Genomic DNA, 19,705 nt, shown 5'->3' with positions numbered 1-19,705 from the left:
CTGCAGCCTACACCGTCGCTGGCAGCCCAGCTCCAGGTTGAGCTGTTGTTCAGCATCTTAGCTGTAGAGGGCAGTGTCACTGGCCCTCATATGTAGGATCCAAACCGGGGCCCTCTGGCGTCCCAAGCCAGCTCTTAACCAACGCGCCACTTGGCCGGCCCCAGGCTTTTCTTCTTAATGCTTTTACCTTTCCTTCTCAACTGCTACCAACGTAATTTAGTGTGACTACATATGGGCTGAATACAGACTGTTTTAAACTTGCTGAAAAGTGAAAGAACAGCTACAGCACAAACAAACCAAACTGGCCGAGATGTACAGATAGAAAAAAGAGCTATCAGCCATCCCTGGGAACACTAGTTGTGTTTGTGCCTTTGGCAGACTGTATTTTATCACTGCTCTTCATATAACATTAACAGATTAAATATACCTTGGTCTACTCAAGAGAAAGACTTTTACAGAAATGTAAGTTTCTTTCCTTTGTGCCACTTGCTTAATAATACAAAATATCAATACTGCAGCCTAGACGCTGAACAGCTGCCACAGACAACTAAACCCATTAGTAAATTCTGGTTCCACCATCTTGGATAACTTATTCCCAGTTGGGCAAATGGAAGAAACAGAATTAGTTGGAATGGAGGGAATTACACTATCATGGGAGTCCATTCGCCTATCTAGTTTTGTTGCTGTTTTAAGGAAAGTATTATTAAAGGTAATGCTGGCAAGGCACCTGAACATTAACCTAACTACAATCCTTTTCTCTTCAGTCTTTACTACTAAATGTCAAGTTCATTCGTGGTTCATTGCAGAACACAAATCTATAGTTGGTTAATACATGGAAACCGTCTCAAACTAGAGTTTATATAGAAGACGTAACAGCAGAGAATCCCTGCAGATTGAAGGAGAACGTGGAAAGTTTTCATTGTTGAATTTGATTTTAAAGTGTGAATTCCCACCTTAGCAGGCAAGTTTCTATAAGCTTAGCAATTAATAAATATACCAGAGGCTTAATTAATAAATATACCAGAAGTTTAAATAATCATCACACAATTAGGTAATCCTCCTTAGGACAAATCCAAGTTCTCTCCCCAGGGTGTACATACATCATCGATTGCTAGGTAGATATATGGTGTAGGTAAATTCCCTATGAATTCTTCTGTATAGCTGAGCCCACCAAAAATATTACTTAATAGTACCGTATTTTCTTTCTCTTTCTTTTTTTTTTTTTTTTTTTTTTTTTTTTTTTTTTTTTTTTTTTTTTAGCTGAGCCATCCTGCTACCTGTTGGCAGCTCAGCGGCTGCTCAGCTCGGGCTGGACTCGAACCGCTGTTGCTCAGAGCTCAAACTCTTGAGCGAGCTCTTAACCAACTGAGCCACTCGGCCGGCCTTTCTCTTTCTTTTTTAATAAAAGAGAAGTAAACCAGAGATCTTGAAGGCATCTCTTGTATCCTGACATCTTTAGATTAACTTATTCTTTAAATTATGTCCTGAGAGTTCTGTAAGGCAATGTGCAGGTGACACTTCTTCGGGTGACACAAAGATGCACAGTTAGGGAGTGTACAGCCTGGATTTAGCATCAGAACTACATAGATGACTCTGGTGAGTACCAACAGGGGGTATAACTTAGCACCTACTGGGGACTGGTGGACAGAAAGCTCACCCAGTTGCTGAGATTAGGGCAGTCTTCGGTATCTGAGCTGAGCCTTAAAAAATGGATAAAACTTCTGCTGGAAAGAAGGCACCTTAGAGAGAAGGAAATGCAGCATGTGCATAGAAGCAAAGGTGAGATGAACTGGAGTTTGTTCCTGAAAAGCCAAGCAGTCTTGCTGGTACAGGCTTCGTGGGAGGGGTCCTACGGTGAGGTAGGACCTGCAATGGAGTCACATTTTGGCTTTTTCAATGCTAAAGGTACCTGCCTTAGACACATTGTTCATTATGTCTGAGAATGCATTTTCTCATTTTTCAAATGAGCATTGGATCAGAACATCTCTGAGGTCTGTTTACAACTTTATAAATTTATGACTCTAGGTTGAGAACTCTTTCTGTAAAGGGCCAAATAGTAAATATTTTAGACTCCATGAGCCATATGGTCTCTGTCACAACTTTTCAACACTATTGTTGTGTGGAAACAGTCATAGAAAATACGTAAATAAATGGGTATGGCTGTGTTCCAATAAAGTTTTATTTATGAATACTAAAACTTTTTTATATAATTCCATGGGACACAAAATATTCTTTTGATTTTTTTTTCAAACATTTACAAATGTAAACGCTATTCTTAGCTCCTGGGCAGTACAAAATTTGGCCCACAGGCTGTAGTTTGCAGAATTCTCCACTCCATAGAGAAATAAGAACAGAAAGGAGGCAAGGTGTGATAGCCCTCAAGAGCTAGAATAAGATACATAACAATATTGTACTATAATTATGTGTGATAAATATTGTAACAATGGCAATCATATTACGATATATAAATGTATCAAAGTAACATGTTGTATACCTTAAATTTATACAATATTATATGTCAAATATATTCAATTTTTTTAAAAAGAACTAAAGTATTTAGATTAATTTAAAAGATAATGGGAAGGTATCTCAAAAAAACTGGAAATGAGGGGCCGGCCGAGTGGCTCAGTTGGTTAAGAGCTCGCTCAAGAGTTTGAGCTCTGAGCAACAGCGGTTCAAGTCCAGCCCGAGCTGAGCAGCCGCTGAGCTGCCAACAGGTAGCAGGATGGCTCAGCTTAAAAAAAAAAAAAAACTGGAAATGGAACTACCATATAACTCAGCAATTCCACACTTGGGTATCTATCCAGAGAAACCCAAGACGCTAATTCGAAAAAATATATGCACCCCTATGTTTATTGCAGCGCTATTTACAATAGCCAAGACTTGGAAACAACCGAAATGCCCATCGGTAGACGACTGGATTAAGAAACTGTGGTACATTTATACAATGAAATATTACTCCGCTATAAAGAAGAATGAAATCGTACCATTTGCAATGATATGGATGGACCTAGAGACTATTATGTTAAGTGAAATAAGTCAGTCAAAGAAAGACAAATACCATATGGTCTCACTTATATGTGGAATCTAAAAAACTGAATGAACGAGCAAAGTAAACAGAAATAGTCTCAGAGATATAAAGGCAAAACTGATGGTTGCTAGTTGGGAGGGGGGTGGGGATGAGGGAGAAGGGGAAGGGATTGGACAGCATAAATAGGTAACTACAATATTGCCACAGGGATATGAAAGACAGTTCGGGGAAAATAATTAATAATGTTGTAACTATTTTGTAGGGTGTCAGATGCTCACATGTCTTGTTAGGGAGGCCACTTCATGGATGGGGTAGAGGCTTGATCACTGCACTGTACACCTGAAGCTGATGTTGTATAATATTGTATGTCAACTATAATTGAATATATATATAGTCACAAGACTTGGAGTATAGTGTGGGAGTGGAGTCAAGGGAATTGTAATAGATATGTATGATATGGGGGGAGGAGTGGGGCGGCGGATTGGGGGAGGGATGTTGTCACTTTGAGGGGTAAAAAGTATAACTAGTGCACTGTGTTGTACAGCTGAAACTAATTTTAAAAATGTTTATTTCGGGCCAGCCGAATGGCTCAGTTGGTTAAGAGCTTGCTCAAGAGTTTGAGGTCTGAGCAACAGCGGTTCGATGCCCGGCCCGAGCTGAGCAGCTGCTGAGCTGCCAAAAGGTGGCAGGATGGCTCAGCTTAAAAAAAAAAAAAAATTTAATTTCATAAATAAATAAATAAATAAATAGAAAGATAATGGGAGGAGGTACAGGTTTCTGAGCAAGAAAATTTTGAGATCAGAGCTGTATGGAGAAGATATGCTTGGCAGTAATGGGTGGGAGTGAGAGATGAGTAGTTAACTATCAATGAAGGAAAGCCTAATCTAGACTGGTAGTTTTAAGGAAGAAGAAGAAAAAAGATATGGAAGAAAAGATCAACAGAACACTACTTGAAAAAAAGAGGAGAAAAGGGTTTATCTGACAAACATATTGGGTTGTCAGAAAAGTCATGACATATTTTTTTCTGTTTTTCGTTGCAAAAATGCGTCATGACTTTTCCGACAACACAATAATTTTTAAAAAGTCAATTTCCAGACAAGAAGGAAGGAAAGGTGATTTGCATTCCCATTCCTCACTACCATCAGTACAGTATCAGGCTGCAGTAGACTAATTGAGGAATCTGTCTTTTTATAGAAGCTTTGGGACAAACAGCCCAAGTTGAAGCTCCCAGTTCAAAGATAAGAGTTTTCTGGTATATATCAGGTAAAATGTAGCATTCATGTTTTGGTTTTAGAGAAGCAATAGATATGGCAGTTTCAGGGATGATGTGTATTTATTTATGGCTCCTTTTACACCAGAGAATTTTCAGCAGCCTTCTCAAATTAGGGAAGAGTATTCATCTGGCATACATACATCCATCATTGCCCTCAGAATTTTAAAATAACTCTGCTGACTGTGACTCAGAATTTATATCTAGCTTTTCTTGCTCTAAAAGAAAAAAAAATGCAGTGCTGCAAAATACAACCGATTCAGCATTAGAATATCTGCCAAATGCAAATAATCCCCTTGTCTGGGAGCACTGCGTGCCTTCTAGAATTCAAATCTGAAAGCTGGGCGAGGTGAGAGGAAGGAGAAGTACAAAGAGACATGCATGTAAGGAGCTTTAATTCATGGTACTATCTGAAAGAAATATAGTCAAGCCTTATGAAAACGCTGCTGAGAGAGATTAATTTCAACTGAGTTGCCTAGAAAGAGCTTCCCGGAGAAAGTGACATGAACACTTGGGCCCATTTTAGTAAGCGAAGAAGGGTAATCCAGGCACTGGGAATAGTGCAAACAATAACAACAAAAAGGATGTGGGGAAGTATTGGACTTATCTTTTGCAATTCAAAAGTGGTACAACTGTTAGGGGAAAAACTTGACTTATGTAAAGAAAAACAAAATATTTTAACCTGAAATCCCATCACTCAATCCCACCATATTTTAGTATATGCTCTTCCACATATAGGATAATACAAAATGGGATCATTCTAAACATATTCGCCTACTGTTTTTTGCTTAAAATCTTAACAGCGTAGTTATCTGTCCATGCCAGCTTAGAATACATATTGGGATGACTAAAAACTACTGGCATACCTGAGTTCAAGGACCAGTATAGCCCTTCCCTTATAGACCTTCCTTCCAGCTCCTGCTCCAACTTGATCATTTCTTTCTGTTTTCTTCCAAGATTTCTAAAGGTGGATCCATGCTACTAGCCACTGTATTCATTTTTTCTTTCTTCCATGTGAGATCAAAAAGGTATGGGTATGACTTGTTTAATATACAACTTCAATAAAATCAGTGCTGACTTGATTGGATAAGGATTCTAGGTCTTCTGCTCTGCATGTCAAAGTGAGCTCATATGCATAATTAAAATACTTAAGCAAACTGGAAGAGCTGAAGAAATTACCAAATGGAAAGTATAAACTGTTAAGAGACATGAAAGTCCAACATTTTTCTAATTAAGAGTTTGAAAGGGAGAGGATAAAATAAGGGAAGAGGCAAAAATTCAAAGAGAAAATGGCCAAGCATTTTCAAGGACTGGTAAAAGAAATCAACCTTCAAAATCAGGGAGAGCGAAAAAAATTCCAAGACAGATAAATAAGGTCTTAAAAGCCCCAGGGAGAAAAGTCATAACCTTGATCTGAATGCAGAAACACTGGAACACTATTTTCAAAGTGCTGGTAAAAAATTACTATAGCCTAGTAATATATAGCCTAGATTTATATATCCAATGAAATCCTCTTTCAAAAAATAAGTCAAAGATATTTTCAGACAAAAAAAAAAACAAACATTAGAGCGTGTATCTCCCAAAGACCCCACTAAAGATACTAGTGAAGGATGGACTTCAGGAAGAAAGGAAATGCACCAAGAAGGAAGTCCTGGTCATCATTTCTCTTACATCTCAAAGAAAATTGGTAAATGTAGGTAATGGGGGGGAAAAACTGTACAAGAACCACAGTATCTAATTTATGGAGTGATAAAACAATCAAGACCAAAGCAAACTGTTAGACAACCGTATATAATGGGACAATGGAATTAAAAGTATTTTACAATCTTTGTATTACTCAGGATAGGAAAGATGCTAATTAAGCCTTTGAAGTTCCATACTCATCTTAGAAATTTCCAGAAAACCACTGAAAGACTAGAAATAATAGGTTAACCTTCCAAACTAGTAGTTATAGTTACCTGACCCATCATGTTCAAACTCTATTACTCCTATGTTGATAGCACATCTGAAAGAGAGTCTAACCCTCCTTTCAGACAAGAGATACTAAGTTCATCCAGTATCTGGTATCGGATGTGGTCATTAAATATTTGTTAAATTAATATGGCTGTTCCAGAGTAAGATGAATTCTATTTCACAAATGCATCATGCTTCTCAACTCTACCTAAAAAGGCTGATTCCATCATATTATTTTAGTGAGTGGCCTGACAACACCTTCAGGGTTTTTCTCCTTTTTAGAAAACAGGACAATGAATGCTTGGGATAAAATCCCAAATCCTATGCCCCAATTCTTGCTTCTAAATTGATTTAAAAATTAATTAATTAATTAATTAATTAATTAATAATAAAACATTTTTCCCTTCACTATTGCTCCAAATAAAGAAGTTATCAAAAATTTAGATGTTTCATTTTAATCATGGGAAACTGGCAATCAAAGGCTCAGGCACCTAAACTGTGAGTGGTATTTTCCCCACAGTTGGTAAAACTGTATATTCCACAACATATGGAATTTTACTGAAAGCTTTCACTGGCACTTTGCCTTGTTGAATAAAAGTTAGAAGTTATGCTCAGACATTTACAAAAAAATCAACACTGCCTTTTCATTAGACATTTAAAACATGACTTAAAAATCATGGGGAAATATGTTAATATGTCTAACACTTGCTGAGATCTTAACTATGTGTCAGGCACAGTTCTAAGCATTTTTATGAACTCATTAATCTTCACAATAATACACGACAAGTCAGTTACTACGATTCGCTTTGCTTTACAGAGGAGGAACATGAGAAATAGAGCTGAGATAATTTCCTCAATGGTAAAGCCTCGCAGGTGTCAATCAATGGGGGCTTTGAATCCAAAGGAGTTTATCTCTAGAGTCTTTACTCTTAACCATCACTCTACTACCTCCCAAGAGTCTTGTCGTGTTTGTAGACCCATTTACCTGGTATCTATATCTAAAGTCCGACTTTGGTATTTGACAACTCATACTAGATGCATTTTGACAAAGTTGACTATTCTGTTCATTTGCAAAGGATCAAAACTAATAGAGAATTCCAAATCCATGTTATATTTTTATTTATGCTTACATACTCTACATAATGCCATATTGGGCAGGATTATCCCTATCTGCACCCCAGGACTTTATTCATTCAGGAAACATGAATTGGATGGTCATACTACAGGCAAGTCCTGTGCTACCAATGATTTACAGCTACTTTCTTAATTGGCAGTTAAATTTCACCAGGATTCACCCACAGCATGACATATATTTTCCCAAAGAAGCATGAATCAGTTTTTGATAGAGAAGCAGCAAATGGTCTTTCCATTTGTTCATTCAACAAATATTCCTCAAGACCCTACTGTGTGCCAAGCACTATAGTGGGGGCTGAAATTTGAGGAGCAAACACAGCAGGGCCACTATTTGCCCTTGGGGCTCTAGTGGGAAGAAAGATGTTTAACAAGTAAATAATTGCTAACAGTAAGGAAAAAAATATAGAAATCATATGATAGAGAGACCTCTCTATCATATGGAGGTAAGAGTCAGGGAAGGTGTCCCAAGAAGATTGACATTTAATATAAAAGTTGAGGATTAGCAGAAATGACCCAAGTAAAGAAGCACAGAAGGCTAGTTCAGGCAGAGGGAACAGCATACGAGTGTGTGAAGGCCCCCAAGAGCCGTACTTTGGAGGAAATGAAAACCCAGTGTGCCTGGAGTGCCCCAAGAAAAGGGTAGCTGAGGCCAATGTTCAAAGGCCTTTTCTAACTATGGGGCCCACCATCTGCTCACCCTGCTGCTGACCCACTCACATTTTTTCCATGACTTCAAGGAACAAAAACTGAATTTATAGTACTAGCACCCAGCCTTTGAAATAAATAATTTAAATTCTGCAATAATTACATTAGTGGAGAGGATGTAGATAAATCGTTATAAGATTATAAATTTCATCTGTATTTTAACAACTTGAGGCCAGAGGCCATTTCTTATATATCTTACTATAATTCGGAACACCTAGCAATGTGCACAGCTAGAATCTAATAACTACTTTTGCTATTTGGAGAGAAGAACTAAGTGTTACTTGCCTAGATATTTTTCTATGTAAGACTTATTAGCCCATTCATATATCCTCATCTAGTTTAATTGTATAAATAAAAACACGTCCACCTTACAGATAAAATATGAGCCAGTTCTCCAGAGATGGGGGTGGAGGCGGTGAGAAGGCTGGAAATATGGGGAAGCTAGATAATAGAGGTCCCACAATTCTCAACTCTAAGAACAAATGTGCCATTTCTCTTCACAGAAAGCTTACTTGTGGGAATAAGTTAAGCTGATTTCAAAGAAGGAAAGACTTTGACTTGGAGTGTGGCCAGCTGCGATGAAATTCAGCCACGTTCCCCTTGAAACTCATTCAACTGGAAATCTTATCAGTGGGAAATTCTCTAAGGGCCAAAGACTCTATTTTCTGCAACTTAACAATATTTATAAAACATTTTTAGCTCTAAGATTCATTACCTGTCATCCATCCTCTAGACACAACACACACATATCCCACCACTCATACCAACCCAATGACCTGAATTTTGACAGAAGTGACATCGAATTTTTTGAAATCTTAAAGTTCCAGTATGTAATCAACATAATAATATCATTTATGAATCTTCGTTTCTCTCTGTGATTTCTTAGGCACTTGTATACAGTAACTAACATTTAAGGGCAGGAAAAGAGAATTACCATGCCTTCCAATGGCGACAAGTTTAGAGAGCTATCCTCCTCATGAAACAGCCTAGAATGACCAGCTGGTAAAGCAAGTATCAAAACACAACATACCTATGGAAGGAATGCCATGAGGAAGGGTCTGGGATAAGCACAGCACCAGGAATATCAAGAAGAATATAATCCAGTCCTTGCCTTCCAGAAACTAAGTCTTAAAGGGAGACACCCTAGGGGAGTAGGGAGGGAGGGGAAAGAAAAACCCACAATCAAATCCATCATCCCAAAACTGATGACCCAGGATAAAGAAACACAAAATCTACAAAGCTCTCACCAAGGGATTGGAAAGAAAGCAATGAATCCTCAACTTCTATGTCTGATTATACAAGTCTCCTTTTTATCCATTCCTCTATCATCCTCTATCCCTTTGTCTGCACATACTGCACACAGTTAAACAGATTTAATCAACTTAAAGCCCCCATGTCTTTAATAAGTATGTCGAGATTAGAAGTTCTTTCAGGACCGAGCCTGTTATTTTGAAGTTATTTCATTCCACACTTAACTGAAACAGCAGTTAGCTAAGCAGAGCATGGCTCCCTAAACAGCACATGACAAAGACTTGGGATGTTGTAACTGACGGGGGTTTCCTCACATTCCTTTGCAATCCTTGAGCAGGAAAGTGAATGAAAGGGTTTGGGGTTGTTATTTTATTGGTGAAAGAGCTGGTGCATATGTATAAAGTTAAGTTTGTTTTTATATCCAAGGAAGCACAAGCTGGTATGGAGTAGAGAAAAAAGACAAGGAGAGTAAAAGACAAATCAAGTTCAAACAGACTGAAAAAGACTGAGAAACACTGAGATTGTGACTAAAGATAGACTTTCTAAATTCCAACATTAAAAATGCAGGACTTTTTAACAAGCAAAATTTTGTTCTTTTTGAAAGACTATGAAGGCTTAGCATGACAAAAGCTGATTACTAATAGTATACTGTTCAAGAAAATACTATATTATTTTTAGTGTTCTATGAAGGATAAAACATTTCAATTATGATGATATAAATACAAATGAACAAAAGTTCCCTGTTATACGAGTATATTCACCTCAACTTCCTTTCATACCCTCCCACCTACCTTCCTTCCTACCTTTTTGTAAATTGTTAAGGAGAAACAGGTTAAGACAGCCTTTCAGTCCGTAACCATCCCCAACGGAAACTGAACAAGTACTAAAATGGCTGATAAAACAGAGAAGCAGCCACCTAGATTCAAAACTTATCTCAACTTAACTATGTGGCCAATATGCCCAAACTCATATTGGTCTAGTACACAAAGGAAAAAAAGATACATGAAAACCTCCAATGGGAGGTCCTTTCACCAATACGAGTATATCAACTTCTTCTCTGGGTGTTTCCGGGTCTTATTACAGATTTGAATTTTACTCCTTAAAGCTCACTGTGAAGTATTTATATGACACAGCACTGGAGGCTTTAAATAAGCCTGAAATTTATGTTTTCTTCTTCTAGCCCTATCTACATTGAGGGAAGGTTTAAGAGCAGACTTTCCTGAAAGCAACATGAACTGATAGAATGACCCTTCTTTCCTCAGCAAGAGTCCTGAGCACAGAGCATTATTCTAGAGAGAAACCTAGTGATGATACCAGCTCATCGCTGACATTTGCTCATGAAAGACTGCAACTTTTTTTGATGCTGATCTACTGCTGCTTTATAATGTAAAACTATACCCCACCGTCATGACCATGACATAAGGTTCAATGGGAAGGCTGGGCTCAGATCAACCAGGAAAAAAAAAAAAAAAAAAAAGCAGATCAACTTTATGATATCTTTGTCTCCTGCCATGTGGTTCATGAAAACGAAGATCTTTTAATGGCGGAATTCATGACTCGGAGTATGATACTACACTGTAACCAGCAGAGCCCCAAATAAATATATCTACACCTAGTCTAAATGGCTAAATTTTAAAAAGATACTCCCAATTTAAAAAGAATGCAAAATCCCAATGCCACTTTCAGATAGGAGGCAACATATTCTCGTGTTATGAATTTAGCAAGTAGCCTGCATAGTTGAAATGACTCTGAAACAGAGAACCACAACCCAAAATAGCCTGAACACTTTTGTTATCTCAAACAATGGGCACTCAGCCATTCATTCCTCCCTCTTAGTATATATTCTACTTGTTTCAGACAAAGCAAATTATAAATTTGACAAGACTGTTCAAATTCAGCTATACCAGATGTTTGAAGGCTGGCGATGGAAAATATTCCTTGCACGAAAATTCCTATTACAAGACTTTATACCTAAAAAATAAATGCTACGCATTTGTTCATTGTGCATTTAGTAAAAAGTTATACTGCACACCTGTGACCAGCGTTGACACTAAAAATAAAGGGGTACATACAACAAACATGGTCCCTGCCACTGAGGAACCTACAATCTAGTGGAAAAGACACACACTGACCCAGTACAACCAATGTCACAAGAGAATATATACATGCAATGCCGGACTGTATACTGTGAATGATGAGGACATTCCCACCCTACCACCTTCCCAAGTGTGCAGCAAAAGACCAGGAAGGTGTCAGAAGGCTTTTAAAATAATGACCCTCTCAGGTATGACACATATAAAACATAAGCATTTTAGACATATATAAATGACCAGTAATTAAATAAGTATGTACAATGACTACTTTTCAACAAATACACAAAAATATTAAAATCCAAATAGGTCTCATCCCCATAAAAGTTATCTGCCTTCAGGTTGCCCTACCTCCTAGCAACAGAACAAGCCAACTTAAGACGCTGTGGTGGATGCCGTAGGGCTTCTGCTCTTTTAGTTTGTCCTTAGTGTTATGCCAGTGCTATTCATAAAACAGCTTTAGAAAAGACCAATCTTCCACTATGTAGATACATAAGATTTAAATCGGGGCTCCATTAAAATTATAAACATAGTTGTAGAAACATAAAATCTCCAAAACTCTTCTGTTCTCTCAATCACATGAGTCAATGTTACATGTCACTGGAACAAAGTTCATACATCTGTCTCATTCTTATCTCTTGATCTCAAAGTTATTCAAATGAAACTTCACGATTCCCCCCAAGAATCCACAAACCTACTTTTAATACTACTTAGGGTGGTAGATGAGGGTAAAAGGGTTCAAATATATGGTGATGGAAGGAGAACTGACTCTGGGTGGTGAACACAAAATGTGATATAGATAGATGTATTACAGAATTGTACACTTAAAACTTATGTAACAATTGTCATCCCAATAAACTTTAATTTAAAAATAATACTATTTAACTATGAAAATCCTACAAACCTATTTTACATACTATTTAGTTCTAGTAGACTTCAAGCTAAGCAGCCATATATACTATAAAGTCTTTATCTGTTTTGCAGGCATAAATACTTTCGTGCTGATCTGTATCCACTCTTTTAAAAAAATAAAATGAAAGAAATGCTGTGAAATTGAGTGTCGCTGAAACAGAACCCCATCATTCCTTTCATATAGGCCCTTCACACAAACCATGCAAAAGCCAGGCTTTAAACAGATCATCTTGCCAGGCCTAGGACAAATGGAAACTCTATGACTAACAGCATTCCTATTCCTGCTGCTTCTTCTGATTCTAGATGGAACAATTCTACTGATACCTAACAACTTTGCTCTAAGCAGATGTTCAACGGTGGAGTGAAAAAAACAGAGGATCCACAGTAGAGAAACAGTTTGAGTCCAAGTTCCATTACTAACTAGCTATGCCACTGTGGGCAGGTTACTTAACTTCTACAGTCTCACCTGTCAAACTAGGACCATAGCAATACCTACCTTAAAGGATTGCTATGAGATTACATACATGAAAGTATTTTATAAACTATAAAGGATTACACAAATGTTCTTATTTATTGTATTGATTTTTCCCCCTTAATATAGGAATTATGTGTTCATTTTTAAATACAGAAAAGTATTTCTGGCAAATACAGAGAACTATTAAGAAGAAAAAAAATCACCCATAGGCTTTATCACCCAAACATTGTTGTTATTTATTTTAACTGAAATAAATCTAACATCAACCAAAAGAAATGAAAGCAAAAGTACTTTCAGATATTAATTCTGATCATTTATAAATGACAAAATTAATTGCTGATCTCTTTCTACGAGCAGAACAGTCTTTTCCATCAGTTTAAAGGAAAGTCAAGGCTGCTATTTGTCCCAGAGCTGGTCCCAACAGGGTATGATATATGGGTGAGGCTCATAACAGTCAAGGCCACGAAAACTCCCAAAATAAATATTTCATGAACCCAAGGAGTAGTTACATCACATGCCCTCAGGTGCAATGGGGAAGGCAAGTGTCGGAAGCCCCATTAATTAAAAAACTGACACAACTGTGTGGTCACAAAGACTGACAGATTTCTATGGACCACTCCAATGGAAAAAAAGAAAAATGTATATAGCATGCTACAAGACAGGCAGTCTAAGACTTCTGACTTTTTCACACTGCTTACTGAATCCCATCCTTGGAATTCTTTGTAACCCTCCTGTTTCTTCTTTCCCACTCTTCTTCCTCCTGCACCCCCCTCACCCGCCCACCACCACCACCACCACTCCTTGTTTTATTATTGCATTAGAATCATTCTCTGTGTTTAAAATGGCCCTATTCCATGCAATGGAATATTATTCAGCACCAAAAAGGAATGAAGTTGTGATACATACTACACCACGGATGAACCTTAAAAACATTATGCTAGGAGAACAAGTCTGACACAAAAGGTCACATATTTTATTAGTTCATTTATATGAAATGTCCAGGATAAGCAAATCCACAGAGACAGAAAGTAGGCTGGTGGTTGTCCAGGGCTGGGGAGGTGAGGATGGGAGAGAATGAGTGACTGCTAATAGGTATAAGGTTTCTTTTTAAGGAGACAAAAAATGTTCTAAAATTAGATACTGCACAACTCTGTCAATATACTAAAAAAACACTAAATTGTATACTCTAAATGGGTGAATTATATGTTACGTGAATTACATCTCAACAAAGCTGTTTTTAAAAAATGATCTTGTTCAGGATCTTGAGTTGAAAAAAGGACATGTAAACAAATATTCCCAAATTACCCCCTACCTAAGTGTGGGGTAAAAGTGATGATTCAGCTGTGATAAGATATGTATAAACTAACCAGATTACTTTTGTTTAACAGGTATACATGAAATTACAAAATCAAATGAGTCTTGCCCCCCAAAAAGTAGTTAACCTTAATAACACCCTAAGTCAAAACTTGGTCCTCAGAGTCTCAATAATTCCGTGCCTTTGTTTGGGCATTTCTTTTCACTTGTAACACCTTTCTTACCACATCTTTAAATGTTGAAATCCCAACTGAATTTAAGGCCAGTTCAAATGTTACATCCTCCACGAAGCCTTCCCCACACTCTCATGAAAAGTAATCTCACCTTCCTCTGAACCTCCATGGTATTTCACTTCCTCAGGGCTACTATGCACTTTCAATCCTCTATTATACTGAATCTGTCCAGTATCAACTTATTGCTTTGACATTAAAAGGGGGTCTCCATAAATACCTATTTGATAAGCGGATGGCGACTGTTTAACAATTGAGAATTTCATCTTCACCTGTTCATTTTTCAGTTTGGAAACATCCAAAAGTCATTTGGACTCAAGAATGGTCCCTGAAGTAGCAGGGCTAAGGAATGCCAACTTCAGATACCATTTTCTTAACCAAAATTAAAAAATACTGATTTGATATATGTATGTAAATAATCTGTAAGAAATTCCCAAACAGAAGCACTGGAAAAAGGATACATCCTCCCAAGGTAACTGAAAAAAAAAATCCTGAATTATATAAGTTCTAGGATATTTGTTCAAAAATCAGTTCCATTATTTTATAGTGACACCACGTGTTTTTTTCCTGAGCGTTCTATTATCAAGCTCTACTAATTCTGCTACTATATTTTTAATATAGTTTTAATTTCTTCTTCATTTTCCCTGCCACACCCAAAGTCCAGGCCCTCATTTTCTTCCTGACAAACCAATTTTAAAAGTCTCCTAATTTATCTTCCCTTCCCACAGTTCCTTTCCTTCAACAATATTTATGGAGCCATCCTGTGAGTCAATGTTAAGAGTAAGAACAGAGGAGTACATAAAGAAATATTAAACGAGGCCTATTCTCCAGAAACAATCTAGTTGGGAACTTGACACATGTATACGATTCACCACAACACTCAGCAGCAGATAAATAAGGACCACAACTGACACTGAAAACTCCAAGCAATGGGTAGGTCCTCTGGCGCCCCGGAACACAATCTTTACAGTCTCTCCCTCACATACTATTCTCATCCTCTCCCTCCCACTCTTGGTTCATCTTATTGGATAAGGTCTTCTGTTAAACTGCCCATATATCATGCACTGACTCATCTCCAACTTCTCTCCAATTTGCCTCCTGAGCTAACAACCAAGACAATTTATTTGTAACCTGGAAGTGACTTATTCACAAGTACCTTTGTTCATGATTGACTATTTGTCACCAGAATTCTCCCCACTTTCTAATTCATATCTACCACCAATCTCAAGTCGCTTCTTTTGTATGTATTAGAAAGTATGTAACTATATGTAATTTTTTTCAGCTTATGATTGGCCTTATTTCTTTTGTATTTGTCTCATGGTATTTATTATAGTGTTTCCTAACTAAGGGTGTATATTACAACCACCTATGGAGCTTCTTAAAAATACAAAGGTCTTTACCATATCCTCTGGAAAGCTCCTCAGTAAGTCTGGGGTGGGAGCTAGACATCTTTATTTCTAAAAAGCCCCAGTGGTGATTCTGATGCACATCCCAACCTGAGAACCACTGATTACAATGCTCCCTATACAGCAGACATTCAAATCTTATTAATTCATGCATTGAAGCTCATAAATAACTTTTCTCTAAATAGCCTAACCAGATATCAACTCCCAGACTACACTAGCTCTGCTCCAAGTGCAACATATGGTTTTAAGATTTCATTTCCTGAAGTACTCCTTGGAGGGACACTATTACCTTGTCTCTTTACATTGTTTCCTATTTGCTGAAAAATGGAGGCCTGGAATGCAGCCATGTTAGACAGCACTACATAAGAATGTACTCTGGAGTCTTAGACTAAAATTAGTTATAAAGAGAACAAGAACAATGTAGAACCAGGCGTTCTGAATGAACACAGTATTCTTACTGAATAGATTCTTACTGAATCTAAATCTAAACAGAAGGCAGATCAGAAATGTGGTCCACAGTGTCTCCCCATCTTCCTAGTTACCAACCTTTTGAACTGCCTGACACAGTGGAGGGGCCCCTGAAGACTGAAGACTTTCAGCTGCTCAAGTGCCTCAGTGCATTAAAGTGCTCTAATCAGATAAGTAACCCAAGCCCCACCCAGACCCAGTTGCCTCCCAACTACCCTGACACACTCTATTTACACAGCTCAGTGGGGGAGCAGTCCGAACTTTTCCCAAAGTTGTTCCTCACAGGCAGCAGCAGTCTGAGTCACCAACCCAGGGTGGGAAAGAAAAGTGTGGTATTAGCCAGAGGAGTGTTAGGAGACCGGTCACAGCATCTCTTTTTCCATTTCAGAACTGGACTCCGTCTCCTACAAGAATCACCTCAGCTATTAGTCACAGCTGTGGGCTACAGAGGTCTGCTAGAGCTACCCAGCCACCCAGGAAAGTTGTGGATTGGGGAGGAGATTCCCTCCGTCCTTCTCTCCGGCAGGGGCCGCAGGTCCTAAATTCCACAGGCCTCTCCCTGCAGCTCCATCTTGCTTCCTGCCAGGAGGAGGGGCCGAGAACACCGCCGTCCCCCCACCCCCACCCCAGAAGTCTGGAAAGGCCCCAGTGGGAGGAAGCCGTTTGACAGCAGGTAAAGTCAGGTGGAAATCTCCACAGGAGAGGGAAAAAATGAAAGGTAGCAGGGTTAAGCGAAAGGGGAAAAGGGATTCGTGATCGTAAATTACTACATAAAGAAATTATCCAGTGTTTGAGAGTGCCAGAGGTGTGAGCACAAGTAGAATGGCCAGGAAGGGAGGAGGAGACAGAGAAACAAGTGGACAAAAGGGCAGGATGCAGGGAGCGCCGGGGACGGGCTGTGGGTGAGGCAGGTCTCAGAGTGAGGGGCAGAAGTATTAAAAAGGAGAACAACGTGGCTCAAATAAGAATCCCTGTAAGGAAAAGCAAGGAATGCTTACGGGAGCCCGTCAGCCCACAGGCCAGACTGGGGAGGCCTAAAAAGGAGCTGAGAGTAACGCTGTCAACGTGAGAGGCGACAGCCCGCTGAGGGAAAGAAGCCATCCAAACTATCATTTATTAAGCACCTACTATGGGTCATACGCTGTGCCAGGCACTTTATAATACCACCTCGCTCTCGCTAAGTCTTCACAACAAACCCACAAGGCAGGCATTATTATGACTGACCCCGTTTTATAGATGAGGAAACTGAGGCCCAGTGAGTCTGGGGGCATGCTCAAGGTCACAGCGCAGGGGACTCTGGATTCGAACCCTGGCAATCTGGCTCCAGAACCCACGCGCAAAGCCACATGCAGCTAGTGGGCAAAGGTGAGCCGCGAGACGGACCAGGTCCCCGGGTACTTCTCCCGCCCCCGGTCCAGCTCCCTACCCCAGGCCCAGCGAGCTCACCCGGACGAGGTTGCTGACGGCCGCCTGTACCGCGGCCACAGGCGCGGTGAGGTCAGGGATGGCTTTGCCGTCTACCTCGCCTTCTTCGTGCATAATCACCAGGTGCGAGATCTGCTGCGCCACCGGCTCCAGGATGCTCTCGATCGTGCGTGTATGGAACACCGGCATCGCGGCGGCGAGCGGGGCGGCGAACCGCGGGCTACAGAGAACTGGGAACCGCGGGGTCGAAAACCCACTGGCGGACGAACTCCAAGCGGCGACTACGGAGTCTGGGCTTCCCTCGGCGTAACCAGCCTCACGGGGCGCCCCGCCCCCTCACGTCGCCGCACCCAATAGCAGCGCTGCTCAGGCCCGGGCCGCCACTCCTATTGATCCTGCTTCGAGATGCTCCGCCCCTACCCGCGCCGCCAAGACCCCGCCCAACCCCGCCTCCATTCCCAAGGGAGACGTTTAGGATTGGGGCTGCGCCGCCGGGATTGCGACCGGATTCCCGAGCCCGATCGCCGGGCGCTCCTTATAAGGGCATGGTGGGAGCGGAGCGTGCGGCTGGAGTCGGTGGCCCCGCCCCTCAGGGCCACCTTCCTCCTCGGCTCCGCAGAGCTCCGCCCCTCTGCAGAATCACCTCAGCGGGCGGGGTCGCACCTCTTGCGACACTTAGAGTCTGACGAGACCAAGCCGTAGATCTCTCCCTGTACCCTCCCCAACATTTCTCTTCACGCGACGTCGTCAAGATATTCTTTCCATTTCCTCTCAGTGATACATTGAAACGTTTTTAGTAAAACATTCAAACAACAGAAGTGCACAGAGAAACATGAGCGCCCCATTCATTCACAAACACACTCCACCCACTCCCTCCTCAGAGATATTCACTGTTAACAGTTTGGTATGTGGCCTTGTAGATCTTTGTCTATTCATTTTCTTGTACATATATATTTTCTAAGTAAGTGGAATTAAACATTTCCCTGGAACTTGATTTTTCCCCTCTTAATTAAAATCCCCTGGTTATCTTTCTACTTTACTCTTTTCAGTGGCTGCATGCTATTCCATTGCATAAAATCAGACAATTTCCTAGTAATGGACGTTTAAATTGGGTTATATTTTTCACTATTAAAAAAAATTCTACATGGACATCATTGTACTTACCTATGTGTTGTGCACATGTGTATTTATCTAGGACAGATACCTAGAAATGAAATGAAAATGCAAAAGTATATACATTTTACATTTTTATATATAAGACCAAATTACCTATTCCTCTCACAGCTCACTTTGTATAAGATACCTTCTCACTGTCTTCTTCATCTCAAATTCTCTTTTGCCCAAGCTTCCCCATTCCAAGATAAAGCACTTTCAGTAATACCTCCAAGCAGAAGATTGCTCAATTCAAATGAAAGTATCTCTCAAGGGCCCACATATTGCTAGAGGGTCAACTATGTGTGTGTTGTCCTGTGTATTTTCTGAAGCTATTTTTATCTAGCAGTATATATCCTCTCTTTCTGCTGTGCATGTTGCCAAATCCTGTACTTTTTCCTTTCCATAATACTGTCACTTTTTTGCTACTGCTTTCGTGTCCTTATAGGCAATGGATTTCTATAACCCCTTTTGAACATAACATTTACTTGGTACTTTCTAAGTTCTAGCACTGTATAAGCCCTTTGTTTAAAATTACACATAGGACCAGCTACTTAATTTATGGGGCCCAGTACAAGATGATAATGTGGATCCCCTTGTTCAAAAAGCATGAAAGGGGTGGCCAGTTAGCTCAGGTGGATAGAGCACAGGCTCATAACACCAAGATTGCTGGTTCGATCCTCATATGGGCCAAGGAGCTGCGCCCTCCACAGCTACATTGACGACAACTACTTGACTTGGAGCTGATGGGTCCTGAAAAAACACACTGTTCCCCAATAAAATTTCTTTAGGGAAAAAAAAAATTAGGAAAACATGCTGTTAAAGATACTACAGGGCCGGCCGAGTGGCGCGATGGTTAAGAACTCGCTTGGGATGCCAGAGGGCCCCG

The 19,705-nt window shown here is 39.8% G+C and overlaps 1 protein-coding gene across 3 annotated transcripts in view; it reads right to left on the bottom strand.

Moving 5' to 3' along the window:
- The window catches only part of VCL (vinculin), a 121,844-nt gene extending 103,823 nt beyond the window's left edge, over positions 1 to 18,021 (bottom strand). Inside the window, exon 1 of one of the 3 annotated variants that reach the window (XM_019626026.1) lies at positions 17,686 to 18,021. In XM_019626026.1, coding sequence (XP_019481571.1) covers positions 17,686 to 17,853 — 168 coding nt within the window. In that variant the 5' untranslated portion in view covers positions 17,854 to 18,021. The remainder of the gene's footprint in view (positions 1 to 17,685) is intronic. The other 2 variants (XM_019626013.1, XM_019626019.1) reach the window with 2 other exon arrangements.
- Between the last annotated feature and the right edge of the window lie 1,684 nt (positions 18,022 to 19,705).

The sequence above is a fragment of the Hipposideros armiger genome, unplaced genomic scaffold (genome assembly GCF_001890085.2).
Source record: "Hipposideros armiger isolate ML-2016 unplaced genomic scaffold, ASM189008v1 scaffold_15, whole genome shotgun sequence".
Lineage (NCBI taxonomy): Eukaryota > Metazoa > Chordata > Mammalia > Chiroptera > Hipposideridae > Hipposideros > Hipposideros armiger.
The sequence above is the reverse complement of the archived record's forward strand: the minus strand, read 5'-3'. Positions and strand labels throughout refer to the sequence as shown.